This window comes from Colobus angolensis, unplaced genomic scaffold, assembly GCF_000951035.1.
Source record: "Colobus angolensis palliatus isolate OR3802 unplaced genomic scaffold, Cang.pa_1.0 Scaffold10, whole genome shotgun sequence".
NCBI classification, from domain to species: Eukaryota; Metazoa; Chordata; class Mammalia; order Primates; family Cercopithecidae; genus Colobus; species Colobus angolensis.
This window is the reverse complement of record NW_012110919.1, coordinates 17,712,401-17,734,721: the sequence shown is the minus strand read 5'-3', so window position 1 is coordinate 17,734,721 and position 22,321 is coordinate 17,712,401. Positions and strand designations below refer to the sequence as shown.

General features: G+C 39.5%; 1 protein-coding gene across 2 annotated transcripts in view; it reads right to left on the bottom strand.

The window, feature by feature from the left end:
- Positions 1-22,321, bottom strand: part of POLR3B (polymerase (RNA) III (DNA directed) polypeptide B) — a 137,749-nt gene that overhangs the window by 37,870 nt on the left and 77,558 nt on the right. For both annotated transcript variants that reach the window (XM_011935532.1, XM_011935541.1), the window contains exons 19-23: positions 20,154-20,281; positions 12,177-12,386; positions 9,300-9,458; positions 7,214-7,331; positions 2,938-3,080 (exon numbers count right to left, since the gene is read on the bottom strand). In XM_011935532.1, coding sequence (XP_011790922.1) covers positions 2,938-3,080; positions 7,214-7,331; positions 9,300-9,458; positions 12,177-12,386; positions 20,154-20,281 — 758 coding nt within the window. The remainder of the gene's footprint in view (positions 1-2,937; positions 3,081-7,213; positions 7,332-9,299; positions 9,459-12,176; positions 12,387-20,153; positions 20,282-22,321) is intronic.

Sequence of the window (22,321 nt, the reverse complement as noted above, 5' to 3'; positions counted from 1 at the left end):
TCTAAAACACCAAAAGCAATGGCAACAAAAGCCAAAATTGACAAATGGGACCTAATTAAACTAAAGAGCTTCTGCACAGCAAAAGAAACTATCATCAGAATGAACAGGTAAACTACAGAATGGGAGAAAATGTTTGCAATCTATCCATCTGACAAAGGGCTAATAACCAGAATCTATAAAGGACTTAAACAAACTTACAAGAAAAAAGCAAACAACCCCCATCAAAAAATGGGCAAAGGATATGAACAGACACTTTTCAAAAGAAGACATTTATGCAGCCGACAGACACATGAAAAAATGCTCATCATCACTGGTCATTAGTGAAATGCAAATCAAAACCACAATGAGATACCATCTCATGCCAGTTAGAATGGCAATCATTAAAAAGTAAGGAAACAACAGATGCTGGAGTGGTTGTGGAAAAATAGGAACACTTTTACACTGTTGGTGGGAGTGTAAATTAGTTCAGCCATTGTGGAAGACAGTGTGGTGATTCCTCAAGCATCTAGAACTAGAAATACCATTTGACCCAGCCATCCCATTACTGGGCATATACCCAAAGGATTATACATCATTCTACCATAAAGACACATGCACATGTATGTTTATTGCAGCACTATTCACAATAGCAACTTGGAACCAACCCAAATGTCCATCAATGATAGACTAGGTTAAGAAAATGTGGCACATATACACCATGGAATACTATGCAGCCATAAAAATGGACGAGTTCGTGTCCTTTGCAGGGGCATGGATGAAGCTGGAAACCATCATTCTCAGCAAACTGTCACAAGATCAGAAAACCAAACACCACATGTTCTCACTCATAGGTGGGAGTTGAACAACGAGAACACTTGGACACAGGGAGGGGAACATCACACACTGGGGCCTGCTGGGGGTGGGAGGCTAGGGGAGGGATAACATTAGGAGAAATACCTAATGTAGGTGATAGGCTGATGGGTGCAGCAAACCGCCATGGCACGTGTATACCTATGTAACAAAACTGCACGTTCTGCACATGTAATCCAGAACTTGAAAAAAAAAAAAGTTTAGTGGAGTTAGAACGCATTGCATAGCCACTGAAATATCTGCTAGTCTGCAACTCTTTGCATAATACCCTGATGGGATAAAGACTTAAGGATTTGGGGTACCTTAGTCTTGTAAAGTGATTCAGAAGGGATATTCTCTTATGGTGTGCATTCTTGTGAAGCTTCCAGTGTCAATATTTTACAAGAAGAGTACCAACTTTGCTTTTGTCCAAGTAGGGGGCCAAGTAAGATAGAGACTACAAATGAGGTTAAGGTTACCCCACAATGACCTAACAAATGAGGTTAAGGTTACTCCATAATTGACTCAGCAACTGTTAAGACCAAGAGAAAAGGGGAAATAGTTTCAATATACAGAATTTGACTTTTTACTGTCAAGCCATATAAAACGTTGGAAACTCAAGATACTTTAAAAAACACTCAAAGGGCATTAAGAGTTAGTATCTCAGGGAACTATATGAATTACAGGTGTCAAATTCACATGAACAGATGGAACCAATTATTTCTTAACAATATTGACAGGCTAAAATAATCTAGCTACTGTCAACAGAACTAAAAATGATTTTGATGAACGAGTATCTTAGTCTGACATAGTTTCATTGGCAGAATGATAACTAAGGCTGGGTATACTTGACCAAGAGAACTGGAACATGGATATACTTGCTTGGCAAAGAAACTTAAAATCAGCAGAAACACAATGTGCAGTTATCTTCAAACCAATTAAAAATAAGAAGATATCGCACTAGTAATTTATAAGCAAATGTGAGAGTCAAGGTAGAAAAGTAGAAGTGACGTATTTTAAGTATATATCAAAAGAATGATGGTCTTCTTGAACACTTACTATGTGCCAGGCACATTGCTAACTGCTTAACAGTCAGTGTGGCCTAGTAATTAAGAGCTAGGTCTCTGGAGCCAAGCTGCCGAGGTTCAAATGCCAGTTCTCCCATCAACTGTGTGACCTTGAGCAAGCTATTAATCTCTCTATGCCTCTATTTCCTCATCTATAAAATATGGATAATGATGCTACCTCCCTCCCAGAATTGTATGAGAATCAAATGAGTTACCACCTGTCAAGTGCCGAGAACGCAGCCAGGCACAGTTAGTGCTACAAAAGTGTTAGCTGCTGTTGTTCTTAAAGCTAAGCAGCAGGCAGAGCTAAAATTCAAACCCCAGGACAAACTTTCCACTTTAAACACTGTGTATATTGACTAAACAAGAGCTTACTAATAAATGAGTTAATTAACAGTGATACAGTGCTGTGTTTCTTGAAAATAAACAAAACTACAAATAGATGAAAACTGTGCAGTAACCATCAAAGGAATGAGTGAGGCTTGCCAATGGGATTAGATGTGGGAGACACACAAAGCACCGCCTTGGGGTCAGGAGACCCAGGTTCTAACACCAGTTCAACAACCAGGTAGCTGCATATCCTTGACTGGCCACTGAAAATGCGGGGTCTAAACTTCCTCATCTGTAAACAAGGGGACGGATAACTCTGAGGTGTCTTCTAGTGCTGACATCTTATAATACTATGACCCAACAGAACATACAGTAGTTTAAAGATGTACCTAAAAAAAAAGGCGCTACTATTTATTTTTTGAACAGCTACATGTATCTCAACAGGTGCATCACCTAGAATGTAGTTATAATGATAATTCTTGGCATAGCAACTGCAGGAGAATGAAACAGCACAGAGGAGCAAGTCTACCGTATATTTTTAAATGCCATTAAAATATAAACAGGTTAATCTAAGAAATAAAACAAGAATAATTTTTATAACAATGTAATACTTTTCCAAAGTAAATTTTATAAATGGGATAATTTTATGTAAGTAGTTAACAAATCATTCATATATTGTTTTATAATCAAGTTGAAAAATGATACAATTTACCTTTTTGCCCATGACGACTACTGAATTTGTCTCCAATTTCTGGACGCCTTGTCTGTCTCAGCAGCATTTTGATCAGAAAAGCATCTTCAGCATTTGAAGATATCATCACTTTTTCAATGTATGAATCTGTGGCTCCTTTATAGCTGGTGTTAAGAGAAAGTCACTAAAACAGAGTTTTCAAACTGCCCTTTGTGACCTTCTCATCCATGTTATATTTCATTTCATGCCTACCATAGAGTACTTTGACGTTTTCATCTTGGGCTCTGAAAAATGACTTCCACTTTTTTTAAACATTAAATTCAAATTTCACAATTTCCCTTTTACAATACCACACATTTATTATGAGGAAGGCACAGTGCAATTTAATCCTCACAACAGTCCATACTGTTATTCCCTTATTACAGATGAGGAAAACTGATGCTTAGAGGAGTTAAGTAACTTGTCCAAGGGCACATGACTGACACAAAGTGGAACTGGGATTTCAGACTCAACTCCTAGTTCTTAATGGTAATAGTACTTTTACTTATTCAGCTTTTCAATTATTAATTTTTTTTCACATAAGAAACATTATTAGAAGTCTACCATGTATCAGATCCTGGTAGCCTTTGGACACCTAACAATTAAGTAGACATAGTTACTGCACCAAAGGAGCTCACAATCCAATCAGGGAGGAGACAGGTAAGTACAGTAATGACATCTGATATGAAGAACAGGAGAGGCTCAAGGGAGATAGTCAATTCTGCTGGGAGTGGGGGATGACAGTGGTGGCAGGGTGTGGCAGGCTGTCAAGCCCTGCCACAGAAGAGGTAACCCTCAACTTGAGACCTGACCAGAGTGGGTCACTGGCAGAGTGGCAGCCTGAGCAATTGCACAAGGCCTAATTGAATTAGGATGGCACATTTTGGATAATAAGAGGTGATTTCCTAGAAACATACAGCTTAGTATGTGAGGGGGAGGCCAGAGAGGTGTGCTGAGGACGCCTTTCCCACAGGCGCCCCTGTCATTCATACTTTCACTTAACTTACTCAAGTTTCACTCTATTATCCAAGAGAGTAACATGGCCAGAGGAGTAGTTTAGAAAATCACCCGGCCAGGCACGGTGGCTCACGCCTGTAATCCTAAGCACTTTGGGAGGCAAAAGCGGACGGATTATGAGGTCAGGAGATCGAGACCAGCCTAACATGTGAAACCCTATCTCTACTAAAAATATAAAAATTAGCTGGGCGTAGTGGCATGCCCCTGTAATCCCAGCTACTCAGGAGGCTGAGGCAAGAGAATTGCTTGAATCCAGGAAGTGGAGGTTGCAGTGAGACAAGATTGCGCCACTGCACTCCAGCCTGGACGACAGAGCGAGACTCTATCTCAAAAAGAAAAAAATCACCCTAGCAGTGATGCAGAGAGAGCCTGAGAGGGACCAGCCTGGAGGCAGATGGACAGTTAACAAGAACTCCAGGCAGAGCAGAGGTCCACAGCGCGGACACTGCGGCAGGAAGGAGAGAAGAGAGCTGCTAAGATGACAGGAACTACAGGATTGGTGTGTGTGGCAGGTAAAGGAAAGCAGTCAGATTGTGCTGGTGACTGGCTGGCTGCTGGCAGCTGATGCCATTTACCAAGACAGGGATCCAGGAGGAGGAGCCTGTTTGGGGCCACTGTAAAGCTGCCCAAGTGCTGATAGGAAGCTGACACTGGGCAGATGTCTATATGGGAGTCATCAGCAAAAAGAGGGTGACTGGAGTGCTGAGAATTGGGGAGCTTGTCCGGATGAGGCTCAAGAATCATCCCGGCCAGGGTGAAGTCACCACAAGGCCAGGAAGGATGGGGGGCTAAGAGTGAGTGATGAGACCGATAGGGAGGGCCAGGTGAGAGCAGTGTCACAACAGCAAGGGAAGGCAGAGGTCAGTGGCGTCAAATGCTATAGAAGGGTCACATGAAATTCATTCATTCACATGATAACTATTTACTGAATGAATACCCACTATACCCACTATGTGCCAGGTACTATGCCAGACACTAGGGGGTACAAGGTGAAAAAAGAGACAAAGTCCCAGTCTGCAAGAAGATTCTGATTGAAGAGTCTGTCTGATTTGGCAAATTCGACTACACATGGGTTTTGCTTATTTCTTTACTTCCTGTCTTCCCGCACTGGGGTGTGATTCCCACAAAGACAGGTACTGCTGGTTTTCCTCCCTGCACTATCCCATGCACCCGGAATAGTTCCTGGCATACTGTTAATGCTCAAAAAATATTTCTTAAGGGCTGAGTGCCATGACTTATGACTTCCAGCACTTTGGGAGGCCGAGGTGGGAGGATCATGAGGCAGAGTTGGAGACCAGTCTGGACAACATATTGTATTTTTTATTTTTGTAAAAATACAAAAAATCAGCCGGGTGTGGTGGTATGCATCTGTAGTCCCAGCTACTCAGGAGGCTGAGGCAGGAGAATCACTTGAACCGGGAGGTGGAGGTTGCAGTGAGCCGAGATAGTGCCATTGCACTCTAGCCCGGGTGACAGTGCAAGACTCTGTCTCAAAAACAAAAGTATTTCTTGAATGAAATGAACATATAGGATGTCTTTGGTGATCTTTTCTGGAGCTGTTTCAGGAGAATGAGGAGGTAGGTAAGAGGCCAGTTCCGAGGGTTAGGGAGTGAGCAGAAGGTAACAAAGTAGAAATGGAGATGACAGACAACTGCTCTGAGGAGCTTCACAGTCAAAGGAAGAGGAATACAGTGGCAGCTAGAAAGGGACACAAAGACCAGAAAAAAACTTTTATTTTCCTTTAAAGGTAAAAAGTATCTGAGCACATTTTCTAACCTGTAAAGAAGGAATCAATAGGAAACAGGTTGAAAATATGGGAGGATAAAAGAGAAGATGACAGAAAAAGGTCTCTGAAAAGAGTGAATAAAATTAAGAAACCAAAAGGAGAGATGAACTTTGCACAGAAAAAGAGATATCCTCCTTCAAGACAGGAAGCGAGCCAACCAGCATAGCCACCTCTGTAACTGTAAAATAGCTGTCCATCCTGTAGAAGTCAGTGTAAGAGTCTGGACCCATCCCCTAAGCATAGCTGCCCATTTTCTCCTTGGTGCTCCTCCTCCAGAGACAAATCCATGGCACCTGAGATGTCTCTCTTGCTATGTTTAGCACAATGGTCAAGAGAAGCACTCTGAAGCCAGATTGCTTCAAATCCTGGTGCCGCCCCTTATTGCTGTGTGACCTTGGTAAGTTACTAAACTTCTCCTTGCTTCCATCCTATCTTTCTAATGAGCCACTAAGAGAACACAGCTCCTAGGGTGGTGGCAGGATTAACTGAGCTAACACACGTAAAATGTCCAGAACAGTAACTGGTACAGTATGAATTCCCAATAAGCTATTATGATCACGGTCATTACCGCAGTTTTTTTGTGTGGAGGTCTTTGCCAACTAAATACGACTCCTTGCAGGCCTGAAATAAGGCCTGTAGCTTATTTCAGCTCTATATCGCTGGCACAAGAGGCAGGGTGGCTGGCACACAGCAGGCCTCAGCTACTGTGTACTGAATACATTTGTAAAACTGCCATCACAGCTCAAGAATCCAGTTCTCCTATGTCACCCTCACTGCCACCTCCTAAACTCAGTTAGCCTAGTTCACCTTGGCTAGGTTAAATATCTCTTCTAGTTTGGTTCTTATATTACAATGTGGTGACTATCATTGGCCCTTCTCACTAGGTTCATACTTTATTAAATTTTAGAGCTTAGAAGACATTTAGAGATGAACAAGTCTAACCCTTTCATTGTATTATACAAATGAAAAAACTGAAGCTAACAGAATTTAAATGCTTTACTCATGTAAGATACACAAGACCACCTGTACGAGAGCTGGCCTATGTTCTAGTATACTGTGATGCCATGCTATGGCCAGTGTGTTTCACTGTTTAAAAATATGACTCTTATCATGTCCCTCTCTGCAGTATCAATTCCCAACTCTTTCACAACTTAGACCCAGCAAGCTGCACTGATCCTCCAAAACCCAGGCACTATTCCGCCATGTACCCTTCATCCTGTTGTTAATTCCACCAGGAACCCCTGCCTATGTGCTCCACACCTCAAACCCAGTTTAGGGTCTATATGATTCCACAGACTATTTTATATTCTATGCCATACTTTTTTCATGACAAGTAATGTTACCCCAATTGCTATTTCTAGTTCTCCAACACACCAAGACCTACCTTCTAATTTCTCCCATTCCTTCTCTTTTTCTAACCTTTCTACGTATTATCAAGGCACAACCAATACATACGTTATGGGTACATCTTTGTACTGTGGTTGCTGTGGTACATTACTTCCTTCCAACGGAATCTGAGTCACCGTGGGCATGGACTTATTCACAAGTACTTGTTTATTTTCTACTTTCTCACCTGAGAAGAAAAGAAAAGTGTTAGGCATATTGTTATCATCTGTGTGGAATAAAGATTATGAACTAGGCACAGATGAACATGCCTATAGTCCCAACTACTTAGGAGGCTGAGGTAGGAGGACTGCTTGAGCCCAGGTTGAGGCTGCAGTGAGCTATGACCATGCCACTGCACTCCAGCCTGGGCAACAGAATGAGACACACACACACACACACACACACACACATCATAGTGTATATAAAATAAAGAAAATAATTCAGAGTACTATGTTAACATAAGAAATATCATCTCAGTAAATAGCAATTTTATGTATCTCTTAGGATGTTAAGTTTTCATCACTTATTTTTATTTACAGTTATTTCAACCAGTAATAAGCCACCACCAGTTCAACTTGGGCAATGAGGAAATCAAAATATTTCTTTGGTTTTGCTGCTATTCCCATTTTTGCTTTGTATCTCTTCCTGGTAAGCTCAAAGACCAACTACCTGTAGTACTATCATAGCGCATATTTTCCAAGCCATATACTGACCAGTGTTAGGATGAGAAAAATCCTCCAAGAAACAAAGGCAGACAGAGGGAGGAGAAGTCATGTATTCTGTGTCTCTTTGGAATCACAGCTTGATAAAGCATTCACCACCCACAGGCCAACCATGACAAAGTCATGTGGATTTTCCTCCTAATAACTGGGTTCTCTCCACCTTCACCACAGCTCCTGGTACCAGGTCTACCTTCTTTTTCAGTGCCCTTCTAATCCTTTTTCTACACTGTAGTCAGAATGATCATTTCAAAACACATATCTGAATATATCACTGCTTTTAGGATCATAATGAAAATAGTATCATGGGCTCAGCATGGTGGCTCACGCCTATAATCCCAGCACTTTGGGAAGCTGAGGTGGGTGGAGAACTTGAGCCCAGGAGTTCGAGACCAGCCTGGGCAAGATGGTAAGACCTCATCTCTACAAAAAATACAAAAAACTAGCCAGGCACAGTGGCACGCGCCTATGGGTCCCAGCTATCCAGGAGGTTGAAGTGGGAGAATCACTTGAATCCAGGAGGCAGAGGTTGCAGTGAGCTGAGATTGTGCCACTGCACTCCAGCCTTGGTGACAGACTGAGACCCTGTCTCAAAAATAAAATTAATAAAATAAAGACAATACTAACACAGTTGCAAAGACTTGCTTACTCTGTGGCCCCTACCCCGCGCGTCACCCACCAACTCATGCGCACCATGCTTCCCTGCACTCTCTTCTTGTTAGCCGCACTGGTCTTCTTTCAGATCTTTTAACTACCAAGCTCCGGGACCCTTGCACAAGCTTTTCTTACTACTTAGAACACGCTCCCTGACCCTCTTGTTTAATTAACTCTTCCCTATCCTTCAGATTCCAGCTCACTTCCTTGGGGAAGGCCATGCTGATCTTCCTAACTAGGTCAAATCCGCTTGCTATAAAATGGCCTCACAGCTACCTATATGATTCCTTAACCTGCGTTTGTGCATGATCCTCTGATCAATGTCAGCCTCCTGCACCAGTCTGTGAGACCCATAAGGGCAAGGACTATTTGTTTCATCAACAAAATGCATTACAAGTTTGTAATTATAATGGAGTCATACCTTTGCAGGGGGATAAAATTCTAAAGTAGTCTGTAAGCTAAATGCGTAAATGAAGAAATACCAGTGCAGATGCAGGGACACGAACTACTCTAAATATTTCCTTAAAGTGGCTTTTCTATTATTCAAAATTATAACTAAAAAATTATAGTTAGCATAGATTACTGATAGGTAAAAACATAGTGTATAGAAAAACAAACTGGAAGGAAATTCATCAAAAATGACCTCATTGGTTGAGTTTGGATAGTGGTTTTATAGGTTGTTACGTTTTTCTGCCCTTTTTGTCAAATATTCAGAAATACTGTTGAATAACAGATGATTTCAAAGGTATATATTAAAAATTTTTCTTTTAAAAGGCTTTTACCTGGAGAACAAATACCATCTGCATCTAAGATTTCATGTCGCCAGATAGGTTTCCTTGTAGCAGCATCCAACATGGGCCCCATCACTTTATCAAAAGTCTGATTGGTGTATCGTTTCAATGTACATTTAGCATTTTTATATACAAGGCAGCGCCCAAAGCCTAAAATGAAACCAAAATGGGCATTAGAACCACCAGTAATCCAAAGCTATAAGAAAACATGGATTTGTGCTACTCAACAATCCCCTCCACCTCACTCTCCCCCAAATCCCAAAACTTCTCTGTATTTGATCATAATCTGGGACCAGTACAAACCAAATAATAATCTGATAATCTGAAGAAGTGGCACAGGACTTGTCCCCTACCTACTGTCTGTGTAAACACTGGAATCTCTACAACCATTTTCTGCACGGAATACACCTTGTCAAACTGGAGAAGGGTGAGAGAAATCTAAGACTGGCACTGTGATTCTTTCAGAGGACACAGCCATAGAATATTAGAATTGGAAAGGGCCTTAGAATACCTGCTTAACCTATCTCTTTCACAGGCACTAGGAGTGAGGTCCAGAGAAATTAAGTGGCCAAGGTCATCTAGCAAGTTGGCAGCAGAGTTGAGGATTGTGTTAAACAGCACAGGATACATATCCTTCTGGTGCACAACTTCTGCTAACCTTCCCTGGAAAGTTTTCCTTTTTAAAATTTGGCATTTAGAGCAAGTTCTTTTTTTTTTTTTTTTTTTTTTTTGAGACGGAGTCTCACTCTGTCGCCTGGGCTGGAGTGCAGTGGCCGGATCTCAGCTCACTGCAAGCTCCGCCTCCCGGGTTTATGCCATTCTCCTGCCTCAGCCTCCGAGTAGCTGGGACTACAGGCACCCGCCACCTCGCCCGGCTAGTTTTTTGTAGTTTTTAGTAGAGACGGGGTTTCACCGTGTTAGCCAGGATGGTCTCGATCTCCTGACCTCGTGATCCGCCCGTCTCGGCCTCCCAAAGTGCTGGGATTACAGGCTTGAGCCACCGCGCCCGGCCTAGAGCAAGTTCTAAGCCAGCAAGTAAAAACATTAATTTTTCTCCAGAGAAGAGACAGAATGAAAAAAGAACAATCAAATTATTTCAATGGGAAAAATAGTTCTCCTCTGCCCTAAAGATTGGAGTTTAATTACATTTTTAGATTGCATTTATCTAGTGGATGAGGGAAAAGCTGTGAAGTCAACTAACAATCTGAACATCAAGAAAAATAAGCTGTCTACCAATGGATCAGAAAAATAAAAGGAAGAAAAATAAGCAAAAAGGACAGAAGAAAAACCTTTGGGTGGGGCAAAAAAACTCAACCACTGAATCCCTAAAAGAAAAAATCCATGAGTTGTAGAGTTACCCAAAACAGCTGTCATTCCTTCAACACTATAATTTCCTAAGATTCTGTGGCTGTATTTCTTTCTTTTTCCCCTTTGGCCAAGCAGTTATTTTAAACTAGATTATCTTACTAATCTCCTCAGGATATATCAAGCCATGCCAGAGTTCACTTAAATAAGAAAATGTCTCCGGATTCAATGCCAGTTATTACTGATGAAATAAATGCATGGCTGTAAAATCCTTTACTTAACAATTTTCCACCAAAAGCAGAAATCTAAGAATGTGACTTTAGAAATCAATCAGGTAAAAGTGGATTTATAAATAAAATCTCAGGGCTGTAATGTAATTTTTTAAATATGAAGGTGACTGTGAGATGAAGTAACGAATTTCCACAACTGGACGTCAGATGAAGACATTTGTGTCTTTAAGCAAGGCCGTAGTCATCATGGCTCCTAGGAAATTGTGTATGGCCATAATAAACTGGGCTCAGAATGCCAGCTGGTTTGGAAACATTACATGATCTTGAAATTTCATACAGTAGCCATTAACTGCAACATGCTGGAGTGTAATGTGAATCTTAACTGCATGAAATCAAGAACTGTTTTCTTCAAAGTGTAAATAGACATTTTATTTACAGGTGATAGCTTAAGAGCTAGCGGACAGTAAACTCAGATCATTAAATTGGGTTGCAGAGTTTCTGACAGACATCACAAAGTCTTCAGATTTCCACATAAATGTTACCAGTTAATCAGAAAGGAAAACATCTAGTTTTAAAGCATGGCTGTTGTCATTTGGAGGAAAAAAAGAGGCATAAATTAAGTGTGGCCAACATTAATGCCAAAGACACATGTCTAGGAGTACTATTATGGCTGCCTAGCAACTACAAAGAGGGAAGGGGAAGGCATAGTGGGTATGCCAGAAAGGAGAAAGAGAAATCGAGATTATGAATAGAGAAGTCAGACTTCAGATCAGGTGATGTCTAACAAATCACGAAGTGGTGACTTGCGAAAGTAATTGTCAAAAACAGAAAGAAAAGCAGAAAAACTCCATGCCAGAGTTTGTGGCCATATATTTTTAACTTTCGTCACTTGGCCAAAGAAGGTACCAAATTATGAGTTACGCAAATAAGAAACAGCCTTTTACATCCAGATATTGCTACTGCCCTCTCAAACAGGTTTGTTAACAATATATATCACTAGATACAGTGAAAACACATATTTCATATATTGTAATTCCTGCTGGAAAACAAACACATTCTTACATTTTTTTCTCTTTGAAGGACTGTCTCACGTAACCAATAAAATAACAAAGAAGAAAAATATTCTGTAGTAGTACGTTTAACAAATTATCTCAATATACTATTCATTAAAAATGACAAGAAAGCCAACATCAAAACCCAACCACCTCCTGTTTCTATATCATAAAATTCAAATAACTTGAAATGACATTAACCAAGTGATCTCTACATTAATCATCCCTGTATCTAATTCTGCAAAAAGCACCTTTGGCATTAGTTTTGAAAATTCACTTACCTCTGTCTAAAGAGGCCTTGTTTAAAACAAGAGCATCTTCAATATCATAGCCACTATAGCTCATCACAGCAACTGTTGCATTCTGTCCAGCTGGTAGTTTCTCAAATTCTATCAATTCAATGGTTTTTGTCTTAACCATGGGTTTTTGTGGATATGCTAGTAGATACATGAGAGTATCAATTCTGTTTCGCTGGTTGTATCCTATAGTACCTGCATTGATATTGAAGAAAACAAAATACAACATTCTATTACGTGAAATAATAAGGTAGTAAAGAATATAGAGATAAATACATTAACATCACTAATCAAAATGAAGAAACTCTTCAGGTTCAACATTTCAAAAGCAATACTCTCATGGTGGCTTAACAACTTGTAAAAGCAACTTTTCTCACTAATATTTAAAGTTTTAAAGTCCTACAAAGAAGGAAAAATATACTCAGAGTATATTTTAATCTAAATAATTTAGACTTTTTGGATTTATATTATCCCATTTAAGGGATTTAGTTTCCACTGGTTAACTTCACAATCAACAATTCTTTATTTGGTTCTACCGTGTTCCAGGCCTGCTGGGGAGAGGTAATGTAAGATAACACCCAGTGTTCACATCCAAGGAGCTTATAAAATGGATAAACAGGTATATTCCATAAAAAGAAATAAACAATTACAAAAGTTCTAAATGAAAAAGAATACAGAAGAGAAGGGAAGAAAAAGAATGAACAAAGAGGAATTCAAGTGAGAGCAAGGAAGAGGGGATTATTCATTTATTTGATGATTCACTTATTAAGCAGTTAATAAACACCTACTCTGTGCCAAACACTGGAGATAAAATGGGAAAAGGCTTGGTCCCTTCCTTAAGAAATCTAGGGTACAGCCCAATCAGGGGTGGGCTCTTCCCTCCTTAGCAATCAGTCTTTCCACCTGATTATTCCTCAGAAGGGTGTTATTGGGTCACTGTCAACTGAACATGAAATCAGAAGGTTAACCCTTTCTCTCATTTCCCCTCATAAACACACTGGGGTTCATGGACCTGTCTGAAGAAAAGTCTTTTAGTCTCCTGGGCTTGTGGGCACAGAACTGATGCTACACAGAGATGTTAAATTTGGAAAACTCAGGCTTGCTCTACCGTTGAGCTTGAGTGTGGGCTACAGAGCCTCTTTAACTTCTCCTAGGTATCTCTTTTTCTTCCTCCGTGAATAGCTAAGAACAGATGTTAGTGTTAGAAAAAAGAAGGTAGCTTTTAAGCCTCTCTCTCTTGCACATGCTTCCATAGTGACATATACACAACACCCACACCACACACACACTTCAAAGTACCTAAGTGCCATTTCACAGAGTTACACCCTAGGGTGTGCAGACACCGAAACTCAATATTCATTTCCTTTAACTTTTTCTCCATACTCATGTCATTAAATCAATGATGATTTCATTTTGGGGATGAAAATAAGCTATTCAGGCTGGGCGTGGTGGCTCATGCCTGTCATCCCAGCACTTTGGGAGGTCAATGTGGGTGGATTGCTTGAGCTCAGGAGTTCAAGACCAGACTGGGCAACATGACAAAACCATGTCTCTACTAAAAATGCAAAAACTAACTGGGCAAGGTGGTGTGTGCCTGTAGTCCCAGCTACTTGGGTGGCTGAGGCATGAGAAGCACTTGAGCTCAGGAAGTAAAGGTTGCAGTGAGCTAAGATCATATCACTATACTCAAGCCTGGCCAACAGAGCAAGACCCTGTCTCAAAAAAAAAAAAAAAAAAAGAAGAAGAAGAAGAAGAAGAAGAAGAAAAGAAAAAGAAAATAAATGAAGCAGCAAAAATGATATGGTACTCCTTGACAATTACTATTGAAATAAATAGTAAATATGTAGGGAATATCTAGTACAGTGACAGTGTCACGCTTATTACATAGATTATAGATGCTCAATAAATGTCAAGTGAATTAAACTGAAGAATCCCATTATACTTTTTATGCCAATATGTGCTTAAATCTCTAAAAACTTAACAGGATTCAGCTGAAAAACAAGTCAAACTGAACCTCATGAACTTTTTATCGAGTTTGCACTATAAACTGCCAATTAATTTATGCTATTTTAGTGCCAACTAATAAACTGGGCAGGATACCTGGCAATAGATCACTTACTGTTTTAGAAATAAGATTACTACTGCTGGGATTATGGTAGAGTTCACTGACAATAAGTTTGTCCCTTTATATGAAATCACTTAAAATTTATGTTGAGATTTCAGTTCCAATTGTATACTTTACTCAGCTGGAGACAAGGGTTCAGGCAATGTCCCACCAGGCTGCCAAACATGTCTTCTGAAACCTGAGACACGCATTATTATGCAGCAGGGAAACATAAATGGCTGCACCTCTAAACAATGGTGAAAGAGACTGGATCCTGCTATAAATTGTGCTACCAGGCCCAGAACATAATTCTCAGGCATTACAACTGACCACTGAATGGATGAACAACAAAATAGTTTAGCAAATGTTTAGTGCTTATGACATCAAAAAGTTTTCTCTAAAGGCTTTTCAAAGAACTTGTGAGAGTATACATGTACGTGCATTTTTAGCAGCACCGATTATGGGTGTGTAAGTTAAAATGTTAAAATAGGATTTATAAACTATTCTATGTCATAAAACTTCAAAATGCTATCAGATTCCCAAATTTTTATAAAAATAATGAATGGCTGACTAACCATTTTGCCAAGAAGCAATAGGCAAGCAAATGATAGGGCTTGTCTGTGTGCAGCACATGCTCAAACTTTGATTCCCCTATTACTATTTTCAGTTTCCTTAAAAAGGGAGACCACTCATATATGGATTTTCTTTTCTCTCTACTGCCCCTGAGACAGCAAGACCAATCTCTCCCTTCCTCTACACCTCAGCCTACTCAGTGTGAAGACGACGAGGAAAAAGACCTTTACGATAATCCATTTCCACTTAAAGAATAATAAATATATTTGCTCTTCTTTATAATTTTCTTAATAACATTTTCTTTTATCTAGCTTATTTGAATTGTAAGAATATAGTGTATAACACATATCACATACAAAGTCAGTGTTAATTGACTATGTTATTGGTAAGACTTTCAGTCAACAGTAGGCTATTAGTAATTAGCTTTAGGGGAGTCAAAAATAATACATGGATGTTCCACTGTGAGAGGAGTTGATGCTCCTAACCCCTGTGTTGTTCAAGAGTCAACTGCAACACTGGTTGAGCATCCTTAGTCAAAAATCCAAAGTCCAAAATGCTCCTAAATCAGAAACATTTTGAGCACCAACATGCCGCCACAAGTGGAAAACTCCACACCTGACCTCATGTGATGGGTTGCAGTCAAAACTTAGTCAAACTTTGCTTCATGTACAAAATTATTAAAAATATCGTATAAATTACCTTTAGGCTACGTGTATAAAGTGTATATGAAACTTAAACAGATTTCATGTTTAGACTTGGGTCCCATCCCCAAGATATCTTATTATGTATATGCAAATATTTCAAAATCCAAAAAAATCCAAAATCTGAAACACTCCTGGTCCTAAGCATTTCGGGTAAGGGATATTCAACCTGTAATAAATAACAGAGCTCCTGACTTCAAGGGGCTTATAATTTACATTCTACCAGAAAAGGCAGCCTGATCGTGATCCACAATGGACAGGAAAAAAATGAGAAAAGAAGTTAGTTTTGGTTGAGAAGAATTTCAGTAAGCTTTATAGGTAACATTACATAGAAGACATAGAAAATCTTTTATATGTTACTCAACAAAACTGGGATTCAGCTTCCTTGTCAGAACAAAAAAAAGTATGTATTATATTTCAAAGGATTATTATTGTGATTAAAAAAAAAAGGGCTGGGCATGGTGGCTCACACCTGTAATCCCAGCACTTTGGGAGGTCAAGGCAGGCAGATCACATGAGGTCAGGAGTGCGAGACCAGCCTAGCCAACATGGTGAAACCCTGTCTCTACTAAAAACAGACACACACACACACACATTAGCTGGGCATGGTGGCGTGCATCTGCAGTCTCAGCTACTCAGGAGGCTAAGGCAGGAGAATTCCTTGAACCCAGGAAGTGGAGGTTGCAGTGAGTTGTGATCGTGCCACTGTACTCCAGCCTGGGTGACAGCAAGACTCCATCTCAAAAAAAAAAAAGAAATAATGTATGTAAAGAATTTGGATACTCAGTAAGTGGCAACATTATTTATAACCAATATTAAGAATATTAGTAATAATAAAAATACATATCTTATTACCCTATAATATCATTCATTCTACCTCCCACTCAAAGCTACATACTAAACTTAGAGTACTCAACTGTACCTCCGTATATATTCATTGCTAACATTCTAGTCTTAGAAAATACCACATAAGCTTATACCTAAAATAGCTACAATAATTAAAAAAAACTTTAACCAATAGCAGAATTTGAAAAATAATTTCCAGGGTAATTTGGCCAAAACATTTTTTGCATTTTGTACACTCAAATGGACAAAAAATAAATATGCTAAAAATCAAATCAAACAGAAAGGGGGAGAAGGTGTAGGATGAAACAAAATTTTATGAGGATCTTTGTATATTGTGTTTTTAGTGTCTCAAAATCCTCCAGCCTATTTCTAGTACATCTCAGCCACTGTAAAGTGGGGAACAGAAAGGAAGAAACTATCGACTTAGGAATAGAATCTATTGAAAACAAATACAAAAACAGAAGCTGCATTTACTCCTGAGCTTAGAAAAAAGTCCCAGTAGTTTGCAGTTGAAGCGGGAAGGGGTAGTGAGAAGGAGCCACTGTTGAGGTCTGGGAAGGTCTGTGCTGCATATTCATTAATTGAGCTGATAGTAACTGAATGATCCTTTTACACAGGAGAAAGTGTTCCACTAGAGGATTACCAACTAATAAATGGGCAGGATATGAAAGTGTGGCTCATGTGAACTTGGCATCGGGTGCCAATGAGATGACACAAAAGGTGGCTCCAACACACAGCCCTTCCTGGTACTGCTGAGTGAGTGACCTGGAGATCCAGCCATTTCCAGATGTCCACCTGACTTTCTTGTTCTGAGCCATGTCACAACACACACACAGCCATATCCATGGAGAAGTGCTTCTCAGTGGCACAGTAAGATGCTGTGTGGGAACTCGAACTTTATTAATAACTTAAAGCACCTAAGATTGAAGAACACCCTCTGCTGGTGTTTTATCGTGGATTAGCTCCCTCTCACATACAAGGTAAGGCTTTCCATCTCTGTGGTTTGTGGGTCTCCTTCATAGTGATAGAAAATGACTTTCTCTCATTTCTTCACTCTCTTGCGGAGTAGTGGGAGGGATAGTAGGGAATGGTAGAGAGCAAATTTTCCAGATTGGCTAGAATATTTAGTGAATTAATTCTAAGCGACTATCTTCCATGTTATACATGGACTGGACCAGCAGACAGAGGAATAGCAACTAAAATATTATTTTAGAAAATCCACATAGAATCTCTGAATTTAAATAATCTTCAGCAATGGCTCATAGTAAAAACGGGATACAGTGTGAGTTTTAGTTATCAGCTGTCAAGACTGCAAGGAATTAAAACGATCCAGAGAAGTCCTACTTAAAGTGCGAAGTCTGCATTATAGACCTGGGTATCTGCTGTGGGTTTTCTCCCTCTGCCGACCTTTTTCCTTTTGTCGTTTTTCAAGCAGACTTTGCTCAATACTTCTGCAGCTATTTCAGTGTCCACAGAGAAATGCTGCCATGTTATATGCCAACTCTAAATGTACTTTTATCTCGCTGCTTTTCTTTCCAGTCAGGTGTTTTATAATAACAAACAGTAACAAAGGCTTTTTTTTATTACTTAAGATATTCAGTGGCTTTTGTCTTCCTAGCGTCAGCAGTAACGTCAGAGGATTGTATCCAAGGAGCTAAATGTGCAGGACCCAGGGTCAGAGCAGCTGAATACACCAACCTCAGAAAACACAGACAATGAATTGCAAATGACACTCAAAACAAAACGAGAAAAAAAACCTTCACACAGAAAACTACAAAAGAACTCTACAGACACTGAATTGGCTTTCTGTACACACTGATCCTGCTTAACTGTGTGTGGTAACTAACCAAACGTTTCAGATACTCACGGCCACATATAAAGGGTTTTTCTTTTCTTTTTCTTTTTTTGTGGGGAGCGAAGTTATAAAAATAAAAATATTATTTCTTTCTTTCAAGTCTATTCTTTATTTTTTAAAAAAGCTTCACTACATGGAGATAGCTGCAGCTCTTTCTGTTTCGATCTTCAAACACACTAAAGAGTGGCATTAGCGATGAAGTGATTAGTCTTCCGTTAATTCTGCTGAAGGTTCCACACAAAAGGTGTATTGTTTCAGCTGGGATTCACATCATGAAACAAAATGGTTTGGTAAACCCAATAGAAGTGATAGCCCTTTCATGACACACAGGGTTCAGTACTGTATATTTCAACTTGTTAGCAAGTCAGAAGCACAAGCGGGAAATCAGCCTACACCGCTGCTGAGGATGAATGGGAAAGGCTAAATTGATGAGCTGCTGTTTAGATTTTCCCACTGGGAATGATTCTCAACTGTCCAGGCATTACATCATTCAGGTAAATAGTAGCAGGATAAAATGCTTTTTATTTCTTTGTAGCTAACCAGAGGGCAATATAAAAACTTGAAAAGAAATATATCTACTCTCTATCCATAATGAAGAAATAGGGTTTCTTAATTGCCAAGCTATGGTCAGTTGCAGCTGGTTGTCAGTAACGGAGGAGCTAAATGCATTCTGGTTGTTACCCAAAGGCAATGCAATGCCTCCCTCTCTACATTTTTACAGTTTCTTTATGAAGTTCTTTGCATCATACTTTAAATCAGAGATGGCAATCATACTGGTGCCATGGGCATATACAAAAATAAAATTTATTAAATATATTAGGATTTAAATGATTTTAAAAAACATTTCAAAAAGCTTTATAAGTAAACCTTTTTTTTTGTGACGGGTAAGGGGGCACCGGTATTCTCTCTGTATTACCTTCAAGATAAAACTCAAACTCCTCAACATATGGCACTTCCCTTTCACGCCTCTGTACCATGCGACACTAGGCAGCCGCACCAAAGAACAGAGACCTCTTATGCTATACTTGCTCACACTTCCATACCTTCAAATATACTCAGTCTTCCAAGACTCAGCTCAGCTCTGCCCTTCAGAAACAACCCACTCTCACTTTAAGTGACCTTCCTCCTCTAATTTTCTTAGATTTTGGTTGTCAATTACAGCATTTATTACACTAGATTGGGTTACTGTTTTATTTGTTGGTCTCTTCTACTAGACTCTGAACTCCCTGAGCATAGGACTCTGCCTCATCTCTCTATTTTCAGGCTCCAGCCTCATGTCTAGTCTACAGTTACGCTCAATCAATGTTACAAATGAATAAATAAATATATGAAAGAGAAGAAAAAGAGAAAGAGTAAGGAAAATAAACTCAGAAATCAGTGTGACATGAATTGGATAAGTTTTAGGAGATACATTAGCAATTGCAAGGGTATAATGGGTTTGGGGATTGTCAACCAGGCAATTACTAGGTACATTTGAATAGACATCGTACATCTTTATCTGTTTTTTTCTCCCTCTTCCTCCTTAAGCTTGAGTTTTTCTGCCCTTTCTCACATCTCTCAAGGTTAACAAGTTACGTTTTACAGGGCTTTTCTCTTTATATTTATCCCTCTTAATTCTGTGACACTAATTATATATTGCTTTGTTTGGTGAAGGAAACAAGTTTAGAGAGGTTTTCTCCATTTTTGTTTAAGCTTTAGACATGGCAGGGCACCAAGCCTTGCAGAGTTCCATACGCAACTCCCTGGGCTTAGTAACCCTCCGGTGTTCCCAGTGCCTGATTTGTTTAAACATATAATACTGGTGAAGCAGGAATAAAGGTGTAAGATTTTTTCCAAAAGTATTTCCAAGTATTTAGAACCAACTTTCAAGAAGGAAATCTTACCCATGGCTTGTTTCCCCATGGCACACTGATAAGTGTTTCTCGGTGACTGGTTATGGTGAGGGTATGGGATCAGTCCAGCACACACGCCGAGAAGAGTGAAGGGTTCAATCTCCAAGTGGGTGGTGTCTCTAACAAGTTAAGCAAAAATCACATATCTTAAGCATCAAGTACAAAAATAAATTTCTCTTAAAGGGTATAAAAATATTGTTATTTATGTCCTCAGGGGATTTATATGTCAATAAAATTTGATGCTAGTAAAACTGGTAAAATAAAAACATACTTAAATAAAATACAATAAAATGTAAGAACTTGTAATTAACACATAAATTACTATAGTCAACATATAGAAATACATCAACAATATCCACATGGATGAGTAGCCTGCTTTTCCTCATTCTTCTAACATATATCAATGAGCACATTGTATCACCATTTAAGAGTGGAATATACATCCTTTAAGAATAGTTACTAGCTGGGCACAGTGGCTCACGCCTGTAATTCCAGCACTTTGAGAGGCCGAGGCAGGTAGATCATGAGGTCAAGAGACCGAGACCATCCTGGCCAACATGGTAAAACCCTGTCTCTACTAAAAATACAAATTAGCTGGGTGTGGTAGCGCGAACCTGTAGCCCCAGCTACTTGGGAGGCTGAGGCAAAAGAATTGCTTGAACCCGGGAGGCGGAGGTTGCAGTGAGCCGAGATCATGCCACTGCACTCCGGCCTGGCGAGACAGCGAGACTCTGTCTCAAAAAAAAAAAAAAAAAAGAGTAGTTACTATAGGCCAGGTGTAGTGGCTCTCAAGCCTATAATCCCAGCAGTTTGGGAGGCCTAGGCAGGTGGATCACTTGAGGTCAGGAGGTCAAGACCAGCCTGGCCAGTACAGTTAAACCCTGTCTCTACTTAAAAAACACAAAAAATTAGCCACGCATGGTGGTGGGCACCTGTAATCCCAGATACTCTGGAGGCTGAGGCAGGAGAATTGCTTGAACCCAGGAGATGGAGGTTGCAGTGAGCCAAGATCTTGCCATTGCACTCCAGCCTGGGCAAAAGAGCAAGACTCTGTCTCAAAAAAAAAAAGAATAGTTACTATAGACCTACAGGGACCAATACCATAGCCACTAGACACTAGATAACTGTGGCTACTGAGCACTTGAAATGCCGGGCTAGTGTGACTGAGAAACTGAATTTTTTTATTTTACTTAATTTTAATTACTTTAAAATTTAAAACTCAAATTGAAATTTAAATAACTCAGTTCAGTTACACAAAACCTTTTATCTTGGAACAACTCACATTTATGAATCTTTTAAAAGTATAAATGTTATGAAATGAGATCTAGTATTTCTGATAAAAAATTGGCATCCAAATTGAAATGTGCTGTAAGTGCACACCAGATTTTGAGGACTTATAGTAGGAAAAAAAGTATAAAGTAGCTCATTAGTTTTATATTAATTACCTGTTGACATGATAATATTTTGGATATACTCACAAATAAAACTAGTATTTAAAATAATTTTACCAGTTTCTTTTTACCTTTTTAATGTGGCTATTAGAAAGTCTGAGGTTGTATAGGTGGCTTGCATTTTATTTTACTGGACAGCTCTGCTATGGGTAGTACTGGACACAAAGTAAGATTTTATCCAGTAGATGTCAGAATCTTGGTTACTTTCATATTTCTGCAGAAAATTCAGTTTTTTGGCCAAATGATGAAGCAACTCAGTTGTGTTAATAGGAAAGAGTACTCAGATTAATTATAGGTATTTGTGGAAAGTACCAGATGTGTTATCCAGGATCTGTGATCTCTATGGACCTACTATTTTTCCCTCAAGTGTTTGTGAAGTGTAACCTTAAAAATGTCAGTGGTTTACAGCACCTGTGGACCGAAGTGATGTCCAAGAAACCAGATCCCAACCCATCAATGGAATGTACCTAGTAAAAGATCTCCCATTTATCCAGTTTTTCATCTATTTTTTTTCCCAAAACACATGTATTAAATTATGTCCCTAGTTTGGTGAGAGAAGGTGCCTTCCATGTAGTCCTTGATGAGTACTGTTTTCACCTTACGACTTAGCAGAACCCCAATCCTCTCAGACAAGCAGGAAGGGAAAAGACTTCCTTTGTCAAGCAGGAAGGGAAAAGACTCTAGGTTTTGTTTTGCTTTTTTCTTTTT